At 43.0% G+C, this 24,829-nt stretch overlaps 1 protein-coding gene across 3 annotated transcripts in view; it reads right to left on the bottom strand.

Annotated features, from left to right (window-relative positions):
• Positions 1 to 24,829, bottom strand: part of camsap2b (calmodulin regulated spectrin-associated protein family, member 2b) — a 77,488-nt gene that overhangs the window by 19,647 nt on the left and 33,012 nt on the right. For all 3 annotated transcript variants that reach the window (XM_014192040.2, XM_014192041.2, XM_045714883.1), the window contains exons 3-6: positions 17,142 to 17,330; positions 15,972 to 16,061; positions 9,389 to 9,530; positions 3,308 to 3,447 (exon numbers count right to left, since the gene is read on the bottom strand). In XM_014192040.2, the coding sequence (XP_014047515.1) occupies positions 3,308 to 3,447; positions 9,389 to 9,530; positions 15,972 to 16,061; positions 17,142 to 17,330 (561 nt within the window). The remainder of the gene's footprint in view (positions 1 to 3,307; positions 3,448 to 9,388; positions 9,531 to 15,971; positions 16,062 to 17,141; positions 17,331 to 24,829) is intronic.

Below are 24,829 nucleotides of genomic sequence, written 5' to 3'. Positions count from 1 at the left end.
TTGAACGCTTTGGGCTACAGACAAGGTTTTCTGCCTTGTAAAGGTACAACCACAGACACAAAGCCATGCTCCGTTTGTTTCTATGGCAGAGTCTGTGGTATAGCTAAGACCAGAGCCATACAGTACCAGAGTCTGTGGAATAGCTAAGACCAGAGCCATACAGTACCAGAGTCTGTGGTATAGCTAAGCCCAGAGCCATACAGTACCAGACGCTGTGGTATAGCTAAGCCCAGAGCCATACAGTACCAGAGGCTGTGGTATAGCTAAGACCAGAGCCATACAGTACCAGTCTGTGGTACAGCTAAGCCCAGAGCCATACAGTACCAGAGGCTGTGGTATAGCTAAGCCCAGAGCCATACAGTACCAGAGCCATACAGTACCAGAGCCATACAGTACCAGAGTCTGTGGTATAGCTAAGCCCAGAGCCATACAGTACCAGAGGCTGTGGTATAGCTAAGCCCAGAGCCATACAGTACCAGAGGCTGTGGCATAGTTAAGCCCAGAGCTATACAGTACCAGAGGCTGTGGTATAGCTAAGCCCAGAGCCATACAGTACCAGAGGCTGTGGCATACCTAAGCCCAGAGCCATACAGTACCAGAGTCTGTGGTACAGCTAAGCCCAGAGCCATACAGTACCAGAGTCTGTGGTATAGCTAATCCCAGAGCCATACAGTACCAGAGGCTGTGGCATAGCTAAGCCCAGAGCCATATATTTAGAAATAAATCCTAATCAGACTTTCCTTTGCTAATGATTTTCACACACCTGAGAGTTCCTCAAGGCACACCGGTTGAACACCAATGACTAATATCCTCTTCGTGAGTCATTCTTGCCAAAAAGTAATTTAAAACATCTACCCTCCCTGTCCTCTTATGCCCCCCTATGCATCATTACCCCATTCGAAAATAAGCTATGATCCCTTATTGATGTCACTTGTTAAATCCACTTCAATCAGTGTAGATGAAGGGGAGGAGACAGGTTAAAGAAGGATTTTTAAGCCTTGAGACAATTGAGACATGGATTGTGTATGTGTGCCATTCAGAGGGTGAATGGGCAAGACAAAATATTTAAGTGCCTTTGAACGGGGTATGGTAATAGGTGCCAGGCGCACCGGTTTGTGTCAAGAGCTGTAACGCTGCTGGGTTTTTCATGCTCAACAGTTTCCTGTGTGTATCAAGAATGGTCCACCACCACCCAAAGGACATGCAGCCAACTTGACACAACTGTGGGAAGCATTGGAGTCAACATGGGCCAACATCCCTGTGGAATGCTGTCGACACCTTGTAAAGTCTATTCCAGACGAATTGAGGCTGTTCTGAGAGCAAAATAATAGGGGGTGCAACTCAATATTAAGAAGCTGTTCTTAATGCTTTGTACACTCAGTGTAAATATACAGTTGAAGTCGGAAGTTTACATAAACCTTAGCCAAATACATTTAAACTCAGTTTTTCACAATTCCTGACATTTAATCCTAGTAAAAATTCCCTGTCTTAGGTCAGTTAAGATCACCACTTCATTTTAAGAATGTGAAGTGTCAGAATAATAGTAGAGAGAATTATTTATTTTAGCTTTTATTTCTTTCATCACATTCCCAGTGGGTCAGAAGTTTACATACACTCAATTAGTATTTGGTAGCATTGCCTTTAAATTGTTTAACTTTGGTCAAATGTTTTGGGTAGCCTTCCACAAGCTTCCCACAATAAGTTGGGTGAATTTTGGCCCATTCCTCCTGACAGAGCTGGTGCAACTTAGTCATTTTTGTAGGCCTCCTTGTTCGCACACACTTCTTCAGTTCTGCCCACAAATTTTCTATAGGCTTGAGGTCAGGGCTTTGTGATGGCAACTCCAATACCTTGACTTTGTTGTCCTTAAGCCATTTTGCCACCACTTTGAAGTATGCCTGGGGTCATTGTCCATTTGGAAGAGCCATTTGCGACCAAGCTTTAACTTCCTGACTGATGTCTTGAGATGTTGCTTCAATATATCCACATAATTTTCCTCCCTCATGATGCCATCTATTTTGTGAAGTGCACCAGTCCCTCCTGCAGCAAAGCACCCCCACAACATGATGCTGCCACCCCCGTGCTTCACAGTTGGGATGGTGTTCTTCGCCTTGCAAGCATCCATATTTTTCCTCCAAAAATAATGATGGTCATTATTGCCAAACAGTTCTATTTTTGTTTAATCAGACCAGAGGACATTTCTCCAAAAAGTACGATCTTTGTCCCCATGTGCAGTTGCAAACCGTAGTCTGGCTTTTTTATGGAGGTTTTGGAGCAGTGGCTTCTTCCTTGCTGAACAGCCTTTCAGGTTATGTCGATATAGGACTCATTTTACTGTGGATATAGATACTTTTGTACTTGTTTCCTCCAGCATCTTCACAAGGTCCGTTGCTGTTGTTCTGGGATTGATTTGCACTTTTCGCACCAAAGTACGTTCATCTCTAGGAGACAGAACTTGTCTCGTTCCTGAGCGGTATGACGGCTGCGTGGTCCCATGGTGTTTATACTTGCGTACTATTGTTTGTACAGATGAACGTGGTACCTGCAGGCGTTTGGAAATTGCTCCCAAGGATGAACCAGACTTGTGGAGGTCTACAATTTTCTTTCTGAGGTCTTGGCTGATTTCTTTTGATTTTCCCATGATGTCAAGCAAGGAGGCACTGAGTTTGAAGGTAGGCCTTGAAATACATTCACAGGTACACCTCCAGTTGACTCAAATGATGCCAATTAGCCTATCAGAAGCCTCTAAAGCCATGACATAATTTTCCAAGCTGTTTAAAGGCACAGTCAACTTAGTGTATGTAAACTTCTGACCCACTAGAATTGTGATACAGTGAATTATAAGTGAAATAATTTGTCTGTAAACAATTGTTGGAAAAAATTATTGTATCATGAACAAAGTAGATGTCCTAACCAACTTGCCAAAACTATAGTTTGTTAACAAGACATTTGTGAAGTGGTTGAAAAACGAGTTTTAATGACCCCAACCTAAGTGTATGTTAACTTCCGACTTCAACTGTATACTTTACCTCCAATGTCAACACCCCATTTCCCTCCCTACCCAACTAACCAAGTCTTGGCCCCTCCCATGTCCCCCCAGCCTCCCCTCCTGTCCCCCAGACCCCTGTCCCACACAGCCTCCATGTCCCCCCAGACCTATTCCCCTGTCCCCCACAGCCTCCATCCCTGTCCTCCCAGACCTCTTCCCCTGTCGCCCACAGCCTCCCTCCCTTCCTATTCCCCCATACCCCTACCCTGTCCCCCCCATTAGCCCCCCCAGCCCCCCTTCTGTTCCCCATGGTCCTACCTTGATGGAAGAGTGGGCATAGAGCATGTCCTCCAGGGAGAAGTGGCAGCAGTGGTTGAGGTTGTCCCTACAGAACTCCTGCACCAGCTGCAGGTTGTACAGACTGTCAGCCAGCGACATGGTCTCCTTCAGACAGATATCTGGAGGGGCGGGGAGAGGAGAGAGCATGGGGCGGGGTTAGTGTTTCTGTCTTCAGGGGTTGGATTCGCATGGATTTGAAAAGCTTCAGCTGTGCATCAATGGCTTTTCTGTTTTTTAGGCGCACTGGTCAGATTTTTGATTTCTTTTTATGGTTGTTATTTTATTATAAATGTTCCTTTTATAAAATACTTAGTATTATTTGTAGTGTTTGGCCAGAATAATGGTCAGAGAAGGCAAGGCTTGAAGGCAGGGGAGAGTACACAGAGGAACAGAGATGGTGATGTCATTATGGGGAGAGCCCACGCAGACTAGAACGAGCTGAAGAAGGATTGGACAGTGATGTCATCAGTTTACCAGATTCTGCAGGAAGTACAGCATTTCCACAATGGGAGCCAAATGGAGCTTTCATTGAAATGGAAATGAATGAAACGATTGTCACAGCTGGGTCACATGTACTGTTAAAAATTGCCGTGTTCTAGAATATTCCTTCACTATCCAATCCTTCTTTACAGTATCCCATTCTAGCACACAGAGACATCTATATATGACTGGGCACTCACAGAAGGGGAGCGGCAATGTTTATCTTTAAAAAAATAACAGTCAACGGTTGTCCTCTGTCTAGAGGACTGTGCTGCCGTCACATTACTGACCAATCACATTTTAGCCTGGCCCTGGGGCATTTTTAGAACAGTGGGTGGAGGCTGGATCACTGGGTACTGTCTCAACAGACTCCTTCTCTCTCTCATGTTATGTAAATCCCTCAGGTTTAATCATTTAATAATAATATATGCCGTTTAGCAGACACTTTTATCCAAAGAGACTTACAGTCATGTGTGCATATATTTTTTTACGTATGGGTAGCCCCAGCAGGATTCAAAAACCACAACCCTTGGTGTCTTCTATTGACGCCGTTACCATTGAATAACATATGTCATTGAATAAACCTGAACCTTATGGACCCTTTGGACAGTATTGATGAAATTGTAAACATTGACTTCATCACTAGGGGCTAATCTTCTTTCCAACAGCATTTTTTCATATCATACCTACTGGGCAGGATAGTGGATAACCTGTTATGGCTAGGGGGCAGTATTTTCGCCGGATAAAAAACGTACCCGATTTAATCTGATTATTACTCCTGCCCAGAAACTAGAATATGCATATAATTATTAGCTTTGGATAGAAAACACTCCAAAGTTTCTAAAACTGTTTGAATGGTGTCTGTGAGTATAACAGAACTCATTTGGCAGGCCAAAACCTGAGAAGATTCTGTACAGGAAGTACCCTGTCTGACCATTTCTTGGCCTTCTTGATTATCTCTATCCAATACAGGGGATCTCTGCTGTTACGTGACACTTCCTACGGCTCCCATGGGCTCTCAGAAGGCGGCAAAAAGCTGAATCGTGGCTTTGCAGGCTCTGGCTGAAAAACAGTAGCGCGTTTGGATAGTGGCCGGTCACAGTACTATGAGACTCAGGCTCGTGCACGAGTTGACTCCATGTTTTTATTCTTTCGACTGTGAATGAAAACCACCACTCCCGGTCGGAATATTATCGCTTTTTTACGAGAAAAATGGCATAAAAATTGATTTTAAACAGCGGTTGACATGCTTCGAAGTACGGTAATGGAATATTTAGATTTTTTTTGTCACGAAATGCGTCGTGCGCGTGACCCTTTGTCACCCTTGGATAGTGTCTTGAACGCACGAACAAAACGCCGCTATTTGGATATAACTATGGATTATTTTGAACCAAACCAACATTTGTTATTGAAGTAGAAGTCCTGGGAGTGCATTCTGACGAAGAACACCAAAGGTAATCAAACTTTTCTAATAGTAAATCGGAGTTTGGTCAGGGCTAAACTTGGTGGGTGTCAAAATAGCTATCTACACAGAATATTGCAAAATGTGCTTTCACCGAAAAGCTATTTTAAAATCGGACACCTTGATTGCACAAAGGAGTTCTGTATCTATAATTCTTAAAATAATTGTTATGTTTTTTGTGAACGTTTATCGTGAGTAATTTAGTAAATTCACCGGAAGTGTTCGGTGGGAATGCTAGTTCTGAACGTCACATGCTAATGTAAAAAGCTGGTTTTTGATATAAATATGAACTTGATTGAACAAAACATGCATGTATTGTATAACATAATGTCCTAGGCGTCCTTCCCTATAGCTCAGTTGGTAGAGCATGGTGTTTGCAACACCAGGGTTGTGGGTTTGATTCCCACGGGGGGCCAGCACAGAAAAAAAATGTATGAAATGTATGCATTCACTACTGTAAGTTGCTCTGGATAAGAGCGTCTGCTAAAGGACTAAAATGTAAATGTAAAAATGTCATCTGATGAAGATCATCAAAGGTTAGTGCTGCATTTAGCTGTCGTTCTGTTTTTTGTGACATTATATGCTAGCTTGAAAAATGGGTGTCTGATTATTTCTGGCTGGGTACTCTGCTGACATAATCTAATGTTTTGCTTTCGCTGTAAAGCCTTTTTGAAATCGGACAGTGTGGTTAGATAAAGGAGAGTCTTGTCTTTAAAATGCTGTAAAATAGTCATATGTTTGAAAAATTGAAGTTTTTGTATTTTTGAGGAATTTGTAATTCGCGCCACGCCTATCATTGGATATTGGAGCAGGTGTTCCGCTAGCGGAACGTCTAGATGTAAGAGGCTATTCTGTCTCTGTGTGTGTGTGTGTGTTAACTATTCTGTGTTGTAGCTAGTCTAAGCTAGTCTGTTAGACTGCAGTCATGGTGATAAGGGGTATTCCTATCAGTTGGAGTCATATCAGGGTCAGGGGTCATTGTCTCAGAACGGATCGGGAGGTCAAACTGTCGGGAAAATCACTGTTCAGTTGTATTTACAGTACCAGTCAAAAGTTTGAACAGTGATGACATCAAAACTATGAAATAACACATATGGAATCATGTAGTAACCCAAAAAGAGTTAAACAAATGAACACATTTACATTAATTTAGATTTAGATTCTTCAAAGTAGCCACCCTTTGCAGACGACACAGTAGTAGGCTTGATTACCAACAACGATGAGACAGCCTACAGGGAGGAGGTGAGGGCTCTGGGAGTGTGGTCCGAGGAAAATAACCTCTCACTCAACGTCAACAAAACAAAGGAGATGATCGTGGACTTCAGGAAACAGCAGAGGGAGCACCGCCTATCCACATCGACGGGACAGCGGTGGAGAAGGTGGAAAGTTTTAAGTTCCTCGGCGTACACATCACTGACAAACTGAAATGGAGGCTGAAGAAATTTGGCTTGTCACCTAAAACCCACACAGACTTTTACAAATGCACAATTGAGTGCATCCTGTCGGGCTGTATCACAGCCTGGTACGGCAACTGCACCACCCACAACCGCAGGGCTCACCAGAGGGTGGTGCAGTCTGCACAACGCATCACCGGGGGCAAACTCTCTGCTCTCCAGGACACCTACAGCACCCGATGTCACCGGAAGGCCAAATAGATCATCAAGGACAACAACCACAGATGCATCAAAGCTGGGACAGTACAGGTGCATCAAAGCTGGGACCGAGAGACTGAAAAACAGCTTCTATCTCAAGTCCATCAGACTGTTAAATAGCCATCACTAGCACAGAGAGGCTACTGCCAATATGCACAGACTTGAATTCATTGGCCACATTAATAAATGGAACACTAACACTTTAATAATGTTTACATATCTTGCATTACTCATCCAATATCTATATACTATATTCTATACTATTCTACTGCATCTTAGTCTATGCCGCTCTGACATTGCTCGTCCATACATTTATAAACTCAGCAAAAAAAGAAACGTCCTCTCACTGTCAACTGCGTTTATTTTCAGCAAACTTAACGTGTAAATATTTGTATGAACATAAAAAGATTCAACAACTGAGACATAAACTGAACAAGTTCCACAGACATGTGACTAAGAGAAATATAATAATGTGTCCCTGAACAAAGGGGGGGTCAAAAAAGTAACAGTCAGTATCTGGTGTTGCCAACAGCTGCATTAAGTACTGCAGTGCATTTCCTCCTCATGGACTGCACTAGATTTGCCAGTTGTTGCTGTGAGATGTTACCCCACTCTTCCACCAAGGCACCTGCAAGTTCCCGGACATTTCTGGGGGGAAAGGCCGTAGCCCTCACCCTCCGATTCAACAGGTCCCAGACGTGCTCAATGAGATTGAGATCCGGGCTCTTCGCTGGCAATGGCAGAACAATGACATTTCTGTCTTGCAGGAAATCACGCACAGAATGAGCCTAATGGCTGGTGGCATTGTCATGCTGGAGGGTCATGTCAGGATGAGCCTACAGAAAGGGTACCACATGAGGGAGGAGGATGTCTTCCATGTAACGCACAGCGTTGAGATTGCCTGCAATGACAACAAGCTCAGTCCGATGATGCTGTGACACACCGCCCCAGACCATGACGGACCCTCCACCTCCAAATCGATCCCGCTCCAGAGTGCAGGCCTCAGTATAACGCTCATTCCTTTGACGATAAATGCGAATCCGACCATCCCCCCGGTGAGACAAAACCGCGACTCGTCAGTGAAGAGCACTTTTTGCCAGTCCTGTCTGGTCCAGCGACGATGGGTTTGTGCCCATAAGTGACATGGTTGCCGTTGACGTCTGGTGAGGACCTGCCTTACAACAGGCTTACAAGCCCTCAGTCCAGCCTCTCTCAGCCTATTGCGGACAGTCTGAGCACTGATGGAGGGATTGTGCGTTCCTGGTGTAAGGCCTGATTCACGCAGTCTCCTCTGAACAGTTGATGTTGAGATGTCAGTTTTTTTTTGGGGGGGGGTTTACCTTTATTTAACTAGGCAAGTCAGTTAAGAACAAATTCTTATTTACAATGACGTCCTACCCCGGCCAAAACCGGACGATGCTGGGCCAATTGTGCGCCGCCCTATGGGACTCCCAATCATGGCTGGATGTGATACAGCCTGTTACTTGAACTCTGTGAAGCATTTATTTGGGCTGCAATCTGAGGCTGGTAACTCTAATAAACTTATCCTCTGCAGCAGAGGTAACTCTGCATCTTCCTTTCCTGTGGTGGTCCTCATGAGAGCCAGTTTCATCATAGCGCTTGATGGTTTTTGCAACTGCACTTGAAGAAACATTCAAAGTTCTTGAAATGTTCTGCAATGACTGACCTTCATGTCTTAAAGTAATGATGGACTGTTGTTTCTCTTTGATTATTTGAGCTGTTCTTGCCATAATATGGACTTGGTCATTTACCAAATAGGGCTATCTTCTGTATACCACCCCTAACTTGTCACAACACAACTGGCTCAAACGTATTAAGAAGGAAAGAAATTCCACAAATTAACTTTTAACAAGGGACACCAGTTAATTGAAATGCATTCCCGGTGACTACCTCACAAAGCTGGTTGAGAGAATGCCAAGAGTGTGCAAATCTGTCATCAACACTTTTTTGGTTACTACATGATTCCATATGTGTAATTTCATAGTTTGATGTCTTCACTATTATTATACAATGTAGAAAATAGTCAAAATAAAGAAAAACCCTGCAATAAGTAGGTGTGTCCAAACTTTGGACTGGTACTGTATGTCTAATGTTTAAAACAATATAGCTGTTGATACTACTGGTCATGTTTTCCACTTACAATAATTTGTTGAGCCCTAAGATGATTCTGTGCCCAAAGAGTCCCTCTGTAATACTTAAACAGTTGTTGTATGCATTATGTAACCTTGTAGCTACCATGTTTCTAGAAAATATATAGTTTGCTGTGAATGAAGGCCCCTATGCTCATCAGATTCTGGTCAATCACTTGTGTAACGGCAGCCTAATGTACTTACCATTCTGAGTGAGTGTGAGCTATAACAGATGCTGTTACTGTAAACTATTAGTATAAAGTAGGCCAACCAGAGAAGGCTACAGGTATGACGTGGTATGATAACCCTCTTGTACCTTCCAGTCTGACAGACGTTGGGCAGTAGAAGTGGATGAGTGCGGCCAGGGCACAGCCGTCTGTGTTGTCCTTTAGCAGATTGTCCACCAGGGGGAGGGAGGGAGCTGACCTCTGCTTAGCATGCTCCCTCCTATAGCGCGCCTGCAGCCATGGCAACAACAGAGAGAGATTACGGGTCAGTGATATACAGTTAATCTATGGAATCAGAGCAAGGAGAGGTATGTGTGGCTATGTATATATAGGCTCCACACACACACACACACACACACACACACACACACACACACACACACACACACACACACACACACACACACACACACACACACACACACACACACACACACACACACACACACACACCTCATAGAGTAGTTTAGTCTGGGGTTATTCAAGCATCGGAGGGTTCAGACTCACACACCTCATACAGTAGTTTAGTCTGGGGTTATTCAAGCATCGGAGGGTTCAGACTCACACACCTCATACAGTAGTTTAGTTTGGGGTTATTCAAGCATCGGAGGGTTCAGACTCACACACCTCATACAGTAGTTTAGTCTGGGGTTATTCAAGCAGCGGAGGGTTCAGACTCACACACCTCATAGAGTAGTTTAGTCTGGGGTTATTCAAGCATCAGAGGGTTCAGACTCACACACCTCATAGAGTAGTTTAGTCTGGGGTTATTCAAGCATCAGAGGGTTCAGACTCACACACCTCATAGAGTAGTTTAGTCTGGGGTTATTCAAGCATCGGAGGGTTCAGACTCAACTAAACAGGTAGTGTGGTGTCGCTGCATGCAAAGAAAACAGACTGTGGAGACTTTGACGAATCGACCAACGCCATCTTTATAGGCTACTTGACATTGTCCTCTACGGCAAAGATCCTGTATCGTTGTCGAATGCAAAAAACAGCACCAAGGCTACACTTCCACTGGGTTTGGAGTTCGTGTACTGTAATTACACTAAGGTGTGACTGAGTCTGAATGTCCCTATATCATCTAGTGATTTACACTAGTCTCATGTTCCTACATTAACTGTTACGACCTGATACATCTACTGTGCTACAGTATCCAACCAATATAAATCTCCTGTACTATGGTGTCCTGCAGTGTTGACTGGATGGAGGTAAGATTAGGTTCGCTGATCTGATCCAGGGTCACATTGTGCTTTCCCCCTTAATGATTTGGGTAAGGATAAGGGCAGGGGGATGATTTACAGTTTAATAAGCTGTTCTGACAGAGGGAATACGTTATAGTTGTAGATTTGTCTCTCTCAGAGCCTATAAAACACACCGGTGCCGCACCAGTACAACAACTGGTCCCCCTGTCTGCTCCCAGTCTGACCTTTAATAAAAGGAACAGGCCGGGCATCCATTACTTTACTAGAAGAAAGAGTGGTGAAATTTTTCAAACAGAGAGAGGAGAGCTTTGGGTGTTGAGTTGGGTTTTGTCTGGTGTGTGTTTTAGCATTTTGTGTGATATAGTGGGTTATTTACATATGGTTGTGCTGTACTAGCATTGAGGTGCAGTATGAGCATCCATATACAGATGTTATACAGTCGTTCTAACAAACAACATGGGATGTAAGAGGGAAGGAAGGGGGCAGAACATCATTGGAGGGTAGGGGTGATAGACAGGGCTGCACGTGGGATAGGGTAGGGGTAAGGGGCCAGGGGAAAGGGATTAGGGAGTTTGTGGGAAGGAGGGGGGGGGGGGGGTCTGGGGGAGAGGCTGATAGATGGACTTAAAGGTACCAGTCTCCAATACCATTTGTCTGGAGCCTTGAGATAACAATGGACATGATCCCAACAAGAGGAAGAGAGGGGAGAGTCATTAGGCCTAGGAAGGCTCAGGTCTACTGTATCCACACACATCATCCTGTGGGGCATGTTTTATGTCTTTCGACTTAATTTTTTTTTTTTTGCATTGGTTCATGTGTCAATTAATTTCTCACAGTGGTCACAGTGACTCTTCTCCATCCAGACCAACGGGAGGTTTGGAGCTGCAGCTGATAGACTCCCTATGCATCCTACTCAATATCAAATTACCCAGCAGCTACTGTGAGTGTCTCCTTTGTCACAACTGAAAGAGTACCCCCCCAATCGCTTCACAACACACGCTCTGTCATCAGATCAAGTTCAAAGACTCTTCAGTCACACACATGGCCCTTAAATCGAGACGGTCTGAGGCTTTCGTCTGAGAAAGGGATTGTTGTCTGCATTCAAGCTGTGACGCTAAATCAACGGCCTCGTGTCCTTCCCAAACAGCACCCTATTCCCTATCTATTGCACTACTGTCACGGTTGTCATAAGGATCAGACCAAAACGCAGCGGGACTATGTATACTCATCTTCTTTTTATTTTGAAGAAGGAGAAACAAATAAATACGTATACAAAAAAAGAACAAAACAAAACAGTCCTGTCAGGTGCACAAACACTAAACAAGGAACAACTACCCACAAAATCCCATAAAAAAAACACCCCTCTTAAATAGGACCTTCAATTAGAAGCAACGAGGAGCAACTGCTTCCAATTGAAGGTCAACCCCATTAACTAAACATAGAAATAGAAAGACTAGAACGAACATAGAAATATACTAACATAGAACATTAACCACAAACCCTGAAACACATAAAACAAACACCCCTCTTACATAAGAACATAACCCAACAAACCCCGAAACACTCTAAACAAACACCCCCTGCCACGTCCTGACCAAACTACAATAACAAATAACCCCTATACTGGTCAGGACGTGACAACTACTTTTGACCAGGGCTCATAAAGGCTCAGGTCAAAAGTAGTGCTCTATGTAGGTAAAAGGGTGTCATTTGGGACGTAGCCCCTCTTTACAGTGTGGCCTGTCCAGTGAACCGACAGCCCTGTCTGTGTTGACCCTGATAAAGGCAGTGATAGGTTCTGACAGAGCATGTGCTCCAGCAGCTTATTAGGAGCGTACAGTTCTTCTCTGGCTGAGGTTAACATGCACGTCAAGGCCACCCTTCATTTTTTACTTTGAAAAGGATGGTATGTGTGGGAAGGAAGGTATCGGTGTGTGTGTGCATGCGTGTGATAAGATCTCTCTTATTATATCATAGGCAGATTAGTAACTTTTTGATAAAAGGTTGTGATGTGATTTAGCTCCTGATGTAATTGTGCGGCTTCTCAATAGTGCCCCAGCTTAACGGAGTTAATCTCTGATCACAAGATGCTTACGACATTTGCCAAAGGAAACAGTCAAAGGAAATGTATTGTTTGTTTACCCTTTATTTAGCCAGGTAAGTCAAATGATTTTTTACAGGGAAGTTCACAGGTAACACAAAGTTCTGAGAACCGTATGTTTCTTTGAGCTTGGTGTGAGCCGTGGTTCATTTGTAAATTCGGGAGGTGCCAGAACAAAAAGTGAGCGCCAGACGGGGTGACCTGTGGAGCTCTGACGGACCGGAACGCATAAAATAAAAATCCCCTTTATAATAAAGCACTGCATGCATATCATAGCATTTGCATAGAGCAGTAAGAGGCGCTTCCAGAACGCGCACACATGGGGACCATTTTTAATAGTCTAGGGTCAGGGGAAAATGTGTCCTTTTATAAACGCATTTCATGCAATTCTTTGTCATTTTACATGACTGGAGACTTTGGCAGAATCTTTAATACCGCCCAAATGATCGAAATGACAGGCTATTTTGACACTGACAAACTGAACATCTGAGATCAATAAAACGACCGTGTCTTGTGGAGACACATATTGTAGGCTGCAATATGAGGAGGAAATTATAGTCCTACAAATGCTTTACAGTTTCACCGACTCACCCAATGATGCGCAGATCACTCGCCGGTGATGGCCGATGCGTTCGTGCCAAAAGCCTATCTTTCTCTTGTTTTACATTGTAAAACAATATGTGGAAGTTGATAAAATATTTTGGTAGCCTACAGCAGACAGATTAGTCTTCACTTTTCAGCAGGAGCCATTTGCTTTCCAACCTTTGTTTTCCCGCAATTGTATTTGAAATATTGGGAAAGGCCTGTTTTGTCTGCATGCTGTTCACTGACAGATTTGCAGTACGTTCCCAACTGTAGGCTATGCCTTGTTATTGGGCTGCACACAATCCACAGCTAGGCTTTGTAAAAAACAAGTTATTGATCGTCCGTGGCTAAATTACAGGCCTTCTCATGGTGTAGTAGGCTATTGGGAATGACTTCATTTCTTTCTGAACAGACAGCAGTTATTCTATAACTTTAGCAAATTCATTTCAATTTATCAGGGGTGCTAAAGCTATGATTCTATCAGGAAATAAATGACCAAGTGCAACGCTGGAGAGATGAGAGTTGCAGACTCATGTCTATCAGAGCAGGGAAAAGGAGAGGGATCATATAAAGTGAATCTCATTCTCATTCAGAGATACAGGCTCGCTTCTCACACAGCCACGGCCAGGCGTTGACCTCAAACATAGGTTGCAATGTTGCGCAAACCATAAGCCCGGGCCGACCCAACCCAAATCAACTCTTAGAATATCAGGCCCGGACTGAAAATCGACTTTTTCACATTAAGTTTTTTGGGGGATGGGCAGGAGAATGAACAAAAAGGCAACTCTAATGAACTGATAGTGGCTTGGCTTTGGAACATTCTCAACACATTTAAGGAACTTGACAAAAAAACATACTTTTTTTTGTATTTCATTCCTTTAAAAGAATGTTTACTAAAAGTTAAAACATAGTTACATTTAATTTACATTTTGTTCATGTTCTAAGAATGTTCTCCAATTGGTTTGACATTAGGAATGTTCTCAAATAGTTCAAAGAACATTAAGAAACAAAGTTCTTCCTGGTGAATTTCAGTACTTCGCATACTGTAACGTTTCCTCATGGTTCTTTTTAAAGTCATGTTCTTAAATTGTTCCAAGAACGTTAAGAAACAACTTTCTTGTGTGGGAATTTCAGTACTTCACCATAACATTTCATACAGGTTTCCTCATGGTTTTATTTAATGTCATGTTCTCAAGTTGTTCCGAGAATATTAAGAACATTTTCCATAAAAACCACAAGAACATTTTTATGTTCAGAGAACGTTTTAAGAAATGTTATTTAAAACATTTCGTTCTCAGAACATGAAGAAAACTTTCCACAAAAACCACAACAAAACTTTAGTAACATTCGGAGAATGCTCTAAGAATGTTATTTCAAAACATCTACATTCCGTTCTCAGCATCAACAAAACACTCTATCCTCTATCTTGTTAAGTGTATTCAGGTGTGTTGGCTGCGCCCACTATACCTGATGTTAATGAATGCGTGTTTCCTTTGAAATGAGGTCTGTTTGAATATATTAAAACAGCTATGTATGCGTAAAAAAAACATGGCATGGACTAATTCTATGGATAGAGAACAGAAATAGGTTAAAATCCCACTGATGCGTGTCACTAAAACTAAATGTGTTTGCATGTTTCCTATCTGTGCTTGGAGTTCAACAAAGTGAACCCAAAATAAGCTAGCAGTGTTATTAACAGTGTTATCGAAACCTTCAGTGAAAGTTTTTTAAGGGAGTTATTCAAAAGCCTCCAAATAACCTAAAGTGTTATTAACATTCACAGAGAGTTAATAAAACCTTGCGGGAAAACTTTCAAGGAACAAGAGTAAAACGTTCTCAGAACCTTCCCAGAACTAGTTTTACTAGTCAGGAAACGTGCTATCTGGGTTACCACATTTTTTGGTGATTCTATTCTTTGTTAGCACAGTGAGTTGACTGTTTTTCAATGAGGAGATTTGATCTTTGACCTCTCAGACAGGGTCGTGACTTGACACAGGTCACTGTGGGTGAGATGAGGACTCTCGTGTCTCTTTGTACTGTCAGCAGTAGACCAGAGGGATGACTCAGAATGTCACATAGGCCTTACATAACTACTGTCCCTTCAGTGCAGTCTGTCCCACTCGATCTCTGTTGTCCGCTCTCTATCTTTCTCTCTGTCTGTCTGTTTGATGCTCTCTCTGTCTTGCCCCCAGTCTTGCTCTGTTCCACTTTTTTCCCCTATCTCACTATTTGTTGCCCTCTATTTTGCTCTCTCTCTCTCCCCTTTCTCTCTCTCGCTTGCTCTGTGTTGTGTGGGTCTCTGCTGCTCTCTCTCTCTCTAACAGTAGTGCAGCAGCGTCTCTTGCCAATATCTCTATACAGCTGACATGACACTGAACTCATCTGTTCTTCTGTTAGCAAAGGAAATGTATGCGGAATGTGTGTGTGTGTGTGTGTGTGTGTGTGTGTGTGTGTGTGTGTGTGTGTGTGTGTGTGTGTGTGTGTGTGTGTGTGTGTGTGTGTGTGTGTGTGTGTGTCAAAGAGGAAAAGAGAGTGAGAAAGAGAAGAGTGAAAGTGGCAAGAGCGAGAGAGAGCAAGAGAGAGATGGATAGAAAACAATTGTGTGCATCTGTATGTTCTGTTCGTACTAGTGGAGTTGGAGAGGTTGGAGAGGGACCCTTGCTGTTGGGCCTGGGAGACCCTGTCTAGACTGTTATATCAGACCATGATAACAGAGGACAATGAGGGAGAGAAGTCAGAGCGTGTGTGTCAGCGTGTGTGTGTGTGCTTGTCAGTACGCACCCTCTGTGATGAGGTAGCTGTGCTCTCAGGGCAGGAGCTCTCTCTCAACCTCTGCTCCTCCACCAGAATCTCCCTGAGGTGCTCATTCACCTAGTGAGAGTGAGAGTGAGAGAGAGAGAGAGAGAGAGAGAGAGAGAGAGAGAGAGAGAGAGAGAGAGAGAGAGAGAGAGAGAGAGAGAGAGAGAGAGAGAGAGAGAGAGAGAGAGAGAGAGAGAGAGAGAGAGAGAGAGAGAGAGAGAGAGAGAGAGAGAGAGAGAGAGAATGGATATTATTGAAGGTCACATTACTAATAAGGAATAAGGGGGAATGAATGGAGAGGTTTTGTTTTTGTGTGTGCAAGCGAGAAACAAAGAGACCGACTAAATTGACCATAATGTAGTTTATAAAAACAGTCCTATGACTTCCATCATTCAGCCCATGAAAACATTACAGCCTCTCATGACCTCATAAATGATGCACTCTAACTCTAAGACTTGTTGTGAAGTTGTACAACAAACATAAACAAAACTTCATGAGGGAAAGAAAATAGTTATCTCACTCTCACTAGATCTCACACCTAAACTATACCGTACTGTAGCCTATCAAAACAGATTTCCTGTAAAAAAAGATATCTATATATTTTTGGAATAATGAAATCTTACTGCTGCAGGACTATTTTACTCCTGCGACGAAACTAGTCAAATTAAGATCCCACATCTGTGGGCGTGTGTATTCATGTCAATATTTGTGTTCATCCATCCTCATATGTCTGCATGAGTGTGCATTTTTCCATGACTATATTTGTAAGCATGTGAATCTGTGAGTGAAGCATGCATGTGTGTACATGCGTGTCTGCATGTGTGTATCCGTCTGGCCTTGGGCTCGCAGCAGGGAGGAATGTTGTCAACAAGCTCAGCTGGTAGTCGACAACACGGAGCCAGCGTGTGTACTCTTTAGGATGTTACTGATGCTGGGACATTACTAGGATGCCAACGGGAGGAACGCTAGCAACAATACTAATGGTGCATGTGTGTGTGTGTGTGTGTGTGTGTGTGTGTGTGTGTGTGTGTGTGTGTGTGTGTGTGTGTGTGTGTGTGTGTGTGTGTGTGTGTGTGTGTGTGTGTGTGTGTGTGTGTGTGTGTGTGTGTGTGTGTGTGTGTGTGCGCGCGTGCGCGCGTGTGGGTACCCTACCTTGTTGATCCAGGTGGTGACTGCGTCCTCTGTGTCGTAGGGCAGGTCCCTGATGTATCCGTCGGGGTGGGAGGAGAGGTCATTGGGAGGTGAGGAGTAGCGGTGGACGCAGGCCATCACCCGCTCCACACTCACCATCTCCACTGTGTACGCCATCATCAGAGTGTCTATTAGGGCCAGGTGGGAACTCTGGGGAAGGGAGATGTTTTCTCAGAGATGGGTGATAGAATGGATGCTCAGAGAGGACACCATCATCAATGTTTCACAGAAAACATTATATCCCGTTCCCTCTTCCAGTCACGCCAAAAATAATAGATACCCATCTAAGGTCAAATGCAGGTCACATAAAAACCCTGGGCATGTTCAGTATTTATGAAAATATTAACGGATGTCACTTGAGTTCTAAATGGGGAAGCGTGTAAATGTGTGTCTTAGTGTGTGTTTGTCTGACTAGAACAGTACAAAGCATGACATTCTGCTGGCCTTTCCAATCCCATTCCAGGGCGGTCAGAACAGCTAGCAGCTCTCCCTCTCCTTCCTCTTCCTGCCTCTCCAGAGGTCTGGTCCACTCTAACATCTTCAAGTGTGTGTGTTTACTTCCTGCCTGTGACACAGGTCAGCTCTGCCGTTTAGCACGGATTCAGATGGTTACTACTGTGGTAAGAAAAGCTGCTCTCCAATCAGTTGATTAAAGAATGCATGTTACATTACACAGTGCTACATTACGAAGTTATCAGAATAACTATTGGTGTAATAACGTACGTAATTACTCTGTAACAAGCTAGTAAGTATATGAAGTAATACACTAAGGCAGAAGGAGACTCTGTGAACTAGTGGCCTACTCTCACGACAACCTATAGGAAACCTCGAAGTGAACTTACTCTGTTATTCCAACACTACTTTGCTTTAAACTACTGAAGCACAACCAACAGCACCAAGCAACAAAACAGAGAAACACAAAAACACAAACAGCAACGTATTGGCAGAACTTGGCACACAGACCTCTATTCATGACCCCATAGAGACGCTTATATAAGAGACTGTTTACACGTAGTGTGGCCCTGTGTTTCCAAAGAGAGAGAGAGAGAGGGAGATAGTGGGGGGATACAGACAGACAAGACAGAAGGAGAGAGAGAGAGAGAGAGAGAGAGAGAGAGAGAGAGAGACTGACAGAGACAGAGAAAGAAAGAAAGACCAACTGACCAACTTTTCTGTGCTTTCTCTCCCTGTTCTTTAAGCCCATCCCAGTTCCTCTACTCCACTGGACAAAATAGTATTCTAATTACTATTTGATAGGTTTCAAAATTGTATTTTCACCCTTAAATAAGAACTGCTTCACGAACCATAATGCAGTGCCAACACTTGACTTACTCCACATTTGTTGTGTTACAGACGGAATTTAAATTGGATTCGTTTTTTTCTTCACTGGCCTACACAAAATACCCTATAATGTCAAAGTGGAATTATGTTTTTTGATTTTTTTTAAACAAATTAACTAACAATGAAAAGCTGAAATGTCTTGAGTCAATAAGTATTCAACCCCTTTGTTATGGAAAGTCTAAATAAGTTCAAGAGTAAAAAAGTGCCTAACAAGTCACATAATAAGTTGCATGGACTCACTCTGTGGGCAATAGTAGTGTTTAACTGATTTCTTAATGACTACCTCATCTCTGTACCCCAAACATATATTAGCTGTAAAGGTCCACTCAGTCGAGTGGTGAATTTCAAACACAGATTCAACCACAAAGACCGGGAGGCTTTTCCAATCCTTCACAAAGAAGGGCACCTACAATATTGGTAGATGGCCCAAAAAACAAGACTGAGCATGTTGAAGTTATTATTAATACACCCAGTATTCATGGTGCCACTTGCACAGTCACTACAAATATACAGGGGTCCTTCCTAACTCAGTTGCCAGAGAGGAAGGAAACCACTCAGGGATTTCACCATGTGACTTGCCAAAGTATTCACCCCCCTTGGCATTTTTCCTATTTTGTTGTCTTACAACCTGGAATTAAAATAGATTTTTGGGGGTTTGTATCATTTGATTTAAACAACATGCCTACCACTTTGAAGATGCAAAATATGTTTTATTGTGAAACAAACAAGAAATAAGACAAAAAAACTGAAAACTTGAGTGTGCATAACTATTTACCCCCCCAAAGTCAATACTTTGTAGAGCCAGCTTTTGCAGCAATTACAGCTGCAAGTCTCTTGGGGTATGTCTCTATAAGCTTGGCACATCTAGCCACTGGGATATTTGCCCATTCTTCAAGGCAAAACTGCTCCAGCTCCTTCAAGTTGGATGGATTCTGCTGGTATACAGCAATCTTTAAGTCATACCACAGATTCTCAATTGGATTGAGGTCTGGGCTTTGACTAGGCCATTCCAAGACATTTAAATGTTTCCCCTTAAACCACTCAAGTGTTGCTTTAGCACTATGCTTAGGGTCATTGTCCTGCTGGAAGGTGAACCTCCATCTCAGTCTCAAATCTTTGGAAGACTGAAACAGGTCTCCCTCAAGAATTTTCCTGTATTTAGCGTCATCTATCATTCCTTCAATTCTGACCAATTTCCCAGTCCCTGCCGATAAAAAACATCCCCACAGCATGAACCTGCCACCACCATGCTTCACTGTGGGGATGGTGTTCTCGGAGTGATCAGAGGTGTTGGGTTTGCGCCAGACATAGCGTTTTCCTTGATGGCCAAAAAGCTCAATTTTAGTCTCATCTGACCAGAGTACCTTCTTCCATATGTTTGGGGTGTCCCATATGCCTTTTGGTGAACACCAAACGTTTGCTTCTTTAAGCAATGGCTTTTTTCGGGCCACTCTTCTGTAAAGCCCAGCTCTGTGGAGTGTACGGATTAAAGTGGTCCTATGGACAAATACTCCAATCTCCGCTGTGGAGCTTTGCAGCTCCTTCAGGGTTATCTTTGGTCTCTTTGTTGCCTCTGATTAATGCCCTCCTTGCCTGGTCTGTGAGTTTTGGTGGGCGGCCCTCTCTTGGCAGGTTTGTTGTGGTGCCATATTCTTTCCATTTTTTAATAATGGATTTAATGGTGCTCCGTGGGATGTTCAAAGTTTCGGATCTTTTTTTATAAACCAACCCTTATCTGTACTTCTCCACAACTTTGTCCCTGACCTGTTTGGAGAGCTCCTTGGTCTTCATGGTGCCGCTTGCTTGGTGGTGCCCCTTGCTTAGTGGTGTTGCAGACTCTGGGGCCTTTCAGAGCAGGTATATATATACTGAGATCATGTGACTTCTGAACGTAATTGGTTGCACCAGATCTTATTTATGGGCTTCATAGCAAAGGGGGTGAATACATATGCACGCACAACTTTTCTGTTTTGAATTTTTTTTAATTCTTTGAAAGAAGTAATTTATTTCATTTCAGTTCACCAATTTGGACTATTTTGTATATGTTCATTACATGAAATCCAAATAAAAATTAATTTAAATTACAGGTTGTAATTTACAGGATGCAATCTGTATTGCACTCCACACTGCCCTTTCCCACCTGAACAAAAGGAACACTTATGTGAGAATGCTTTTCATTGACTACAGTTCAACGTTCACCACCATAGTACCCTCAAAGCGCATCACTAAGCTAAGGATCCTGGAACTAAACACCTCCCTCTGCAACTGGATCCTGGACTTCCTGATGGGCCGCCCCCAAGTGGTGAGGGTAGGTAGCAACACATCTGCCACGCTGATCGTCAACACTGGAGCTCCACATGGGTGCGTGCTCAGTCCCCTCCTGTACTCCCTGTTCACCCACGACTGCATGGCCAGGCACGACTCCAACACCATCATTAAGTTTGCAGACTACACAATAGTGGCAGGCCTGATCACCGACAACGACGAGACAGCCTATAGGGGGGAGGTCAGAGACCTGGCCGGATGGTGCCAGAATAACAACCTATCCCTCAACGTAACCAAGACTATGGAGATGATTGTGGACTACAGGAAATTGAGGACCGAACACACCCCCATTCTCATCGACGGGGCTGTAGTGGAGCAGGTTGAGAGCTTCAAGTTCCTTAGTGTCCACATCAACAACAAACTAGAATGGTCCAAACATACCAAGACAGTCGTGAAGAGGGCACGACAAAGCCTATTCGCCCTATTCCCTCTAAAAAGATTTGGCATGGGTCCTGAGATCCTCAAAAGATTCTAGAGCTGCAACAGAGTGAGCATCCTGACTGGTTGCATCACTGCCTGGTATGGTACGGCAATTGCTCGGCCTCTGACCGCAAGGCACTACAGAGGGCAGTGCGTACGGCCCAGTACATCACTGGGGCTAAGCTGCCTGCCATCCAGGACCTCTACACCAGGTGTCAGAGGAAGGCCCTAAAAATTGTCAAAGACCTCAGCCACCCCAGTCATAGACTGTTTTTACCCCCAAGCCATAAGACTCCTGAACAGGTAATCAAATGGCTACCCGGACTATTTGCATTGTGTGCCCCCCCCAACCCCTCTCATTTACGCTGCTGCTACTCTCTGTTTATCATATATGCATAGTCACTTTAACTATACATTCATGTACATACTACCTCAATTGGGCCGACCAACCAGTGCTCCCGCACATTGGCTAACCGGGCTATCTGCATTGTGTCCCGCCACCCACCAACCCCTCTTTTACGCTACTGCTACTCTCTGTTCATCACATATGCATAGTCACTTTAACCATATCTACATGTACATACTACCTCAATCAGCCTGACTAACCGGTGTCTGTATGTAGCCTCGCTACTTTTATAGCCTCGCTACTGTATACAGCCTCGCTACTGTATATAGCCTGTCTTTTAACTGTTGTTTTATTTCTTTACCTACCTATTGTTCACCTAATACCTTTTTTGCACTATTGGTTAGAGCCTGTAAGTAAGCATTTCACTGTAAGGTCTACACCTGTTGTATTCGGCGCACGTGACAAATACACTTTGATTTGATTTGTTAATGCAATAGATGATTACAATACAGGTGGAAGATGTATGATGGCCATCTGCATGATTGTACCACACTCCTTCAGGCCATGGATGAGGCATGTAATGATTTCAATCCACACATACAGTACCAGTCGAAAGTTTGGACACACCTACTCATTCAAGGGTTTTTCCTTATTTTGACTATTTTCTACTTTGTAGAATAATAGTGAAGACATCAAAACTATGAAATAGCACATATGGAATCATGTAGTAACCACAAAAGTGTTCAACAAATCCAAATATATTTTTTTATTTTAGATTCTTCAAAGTATCCACAGTTTGCCTTGATGACAACTTTGCACACTCTTGACATTCTCTCAGCCAGCTTCACCTGAAATGCTTTTCCAACAGTCTTGAAGGAGTTCCCACATATGCTCAGCACTTGTTGGCTGTTTTCCTTCACTCTGCGGTCCAAACAGCCCTTACACAGTCTGGAGGTGTGTTGGGTCATTGTCCTGTTGAAAAACAAATGATAGTCCCACTAAGCGTGAACCAGAAGGGATGGTGTATCGCTGCAGAATGCGGTGGTAGTCATGCTGGTTAAGTGTGCCTTGAATTCTAAATAAATCACTGACAGTTGCACCAGCAAAGGACCCCCACACCATCACACCTCCTCCTTCATGCTTCACGGTGGGAACAACACATGCGGAGATCGTCTGTTCACCTACTCTGCATCTCACAAAGACACTGCGGTTGGAACCAAAAATCTCAAATTTGGACTCATCAGACCAAAGGACAGATTTCCACTGGTCTAATATCCATTGCTCGTATTTCTTGGCCCAAGCAAGTCTCGTCTTCTTGTTGGTGTTCTTTAGTAGTGGTTTCTTTGCAGCAAATCGAGCATGAAGGCCTGATTCACGCAGTCTCCTCTAAACAGTTGACATTGAGATGTGTCTGTTACTTGAATTCTGTGAAGCATTTATTTGGGCTGCAATCTGAAGTGCAGTTAACTCTGATGAACTCTGCAGCAGAGGTAACTCTGGGTCTTCCTTTCCTGTGGCGTTCCTCATGAGAGACAGTTTCATCATAGCGCTTGATGTTTTTTGTGACTGCACTTGAAGAAACTTTCAAAGTCCTCAAAATGTTCTGTGTTGACTGACCTTCATTTCTTAATGTAATGATGGACTGTCATTTCTCTTTGCTTATTTGAGCTGTTCTTGCCATAATATGGACTTGGTCTTTCACCAAATAGGGTTATCTTCTGTATACCACCCCTACCTTGTCACAACACAACTGATTGGCTCAAAAGCATTAAGGAAAGAAATTCCACAAATTAACTTTTAACAAGGCACACCTGTTCATTGAAAAGCACCTCATGAAGCTGGTTGAGAAAATACAAAGAGTGTGCAAAGCTGTCATCAAGATGGCTACTTTGAAGAATCTCAAATATAAAATCTAATTTGATTTGTTGAACACTTTTTTGGTTACTACATCATTACATATGTGTTATTCATAGTTTTGCAGTCTTCACTGGTATTCTACAAGGTATATATATATATTTTTTTAATTCAGAAAAACCCTGCAATGAGTAGGTGTGTCCAAACTTCATCAATATGGCTCCTTTGAAGAATCTCAAATATAAAATCTAATTTGATTTGTTGAACACTTTTTTGGTTACTACATCATTACATATATGTTATTCATAGTTTTGCAGTCTTCACTGGTATTCTACAATGTATATATATATATTTTTAATTCAGAAAAACCCTGCAATGAGTAGGTGTGTCCAAACTTTTCACTGGTACTGTATGTCAGGATTGGATTCGCCATGCCAAAAGTTTTTCCCCCAGGTACATGAACAATGAGGATATTTACTGTGATTTTGACAGGGTTGATACAAACTACTGCCTGCTAAACTTTGTTTGTTCATTTATTTTATTTGATTACGTTGTGCAAGATGTCTTCAATGATCACACCTTTGATCAAACCCGGGGAACAAAATATGGAAATTTGATGTTCAGTAAATCTTAATGAGTAGCGCAAGCTACTACAAGCCTAATGTGAAAACAGTGTAATGTATTGTAACTTAAAGTACTCTAGCATTTTACATTCCATGGGACATTTTGAAACATGTACAGTCGTGGCCAAAAGTTTTGAGAATGACACAAATATTAATTTCCACAAAGTTTGCTGCTTCCGTGTCTTTAGATATTTTTGTCAGATGTTACTATGGAATACGGAAGTATAATTACAAGCATTTCATAAGTGTCAAAGGCTTTTATTGACAATTACATGAAGTTGATGCAAAGAGTCAATATTTGCAGTGTTGACCCTTCTTTTTCAAGACCTCTGCAATCCGCCCTGGTATGCTGTCAATTAACTTCTGGGCCACATCCTGACTGATGGCAGCCCATTCTTGTATAATCAATGCTTGGAGTTTGTCAGAATTTGTGGGTTTTTGTTTGTCCATCTGCCTCTTGAGGATTGACCACAAGTTCTCAATAGAATTAAGGTCTGGGGAGTTTCCTGGCCATGGACCCAAAATATCAATGTTTTGTTCCCCGAGTCACTTATCTATCACTTTTGCCTTATGGCAAGGTGCTCCATCATGCTGGAAAAGGCATTGTTCGTCACCAAACTGTTCCTGGATGGTTGGGAGAAGTTGCTCTCGGAGGATGTGTTGGTACCATTCTTTATTCATGGCTGTGTTCTTAGGCAAAATTGTGAGTGAGCCCACTCCCTTGGCTGAGCAGCAACCCC

This window comes from Salmo salar, chromosome ssa03 (genome assembly GCF_905237065.1).
Source record: "Salmo salar chromosome ssa03, Ssal_v3.1, whole genome shotgun sequence".
Taxonomy (NCBI): domain Eukaryota; kingdom Metazoa; phylum Chordata; class Actinopteri; order Salmoniformes; family Salmonidae; genus Salmo; species Salmo salar.
The sequence above is the reverse complement of the archived record's forward strand: the minus strand, read 5'-3'. Positions and strand labels throughout refer to the sequence as shown.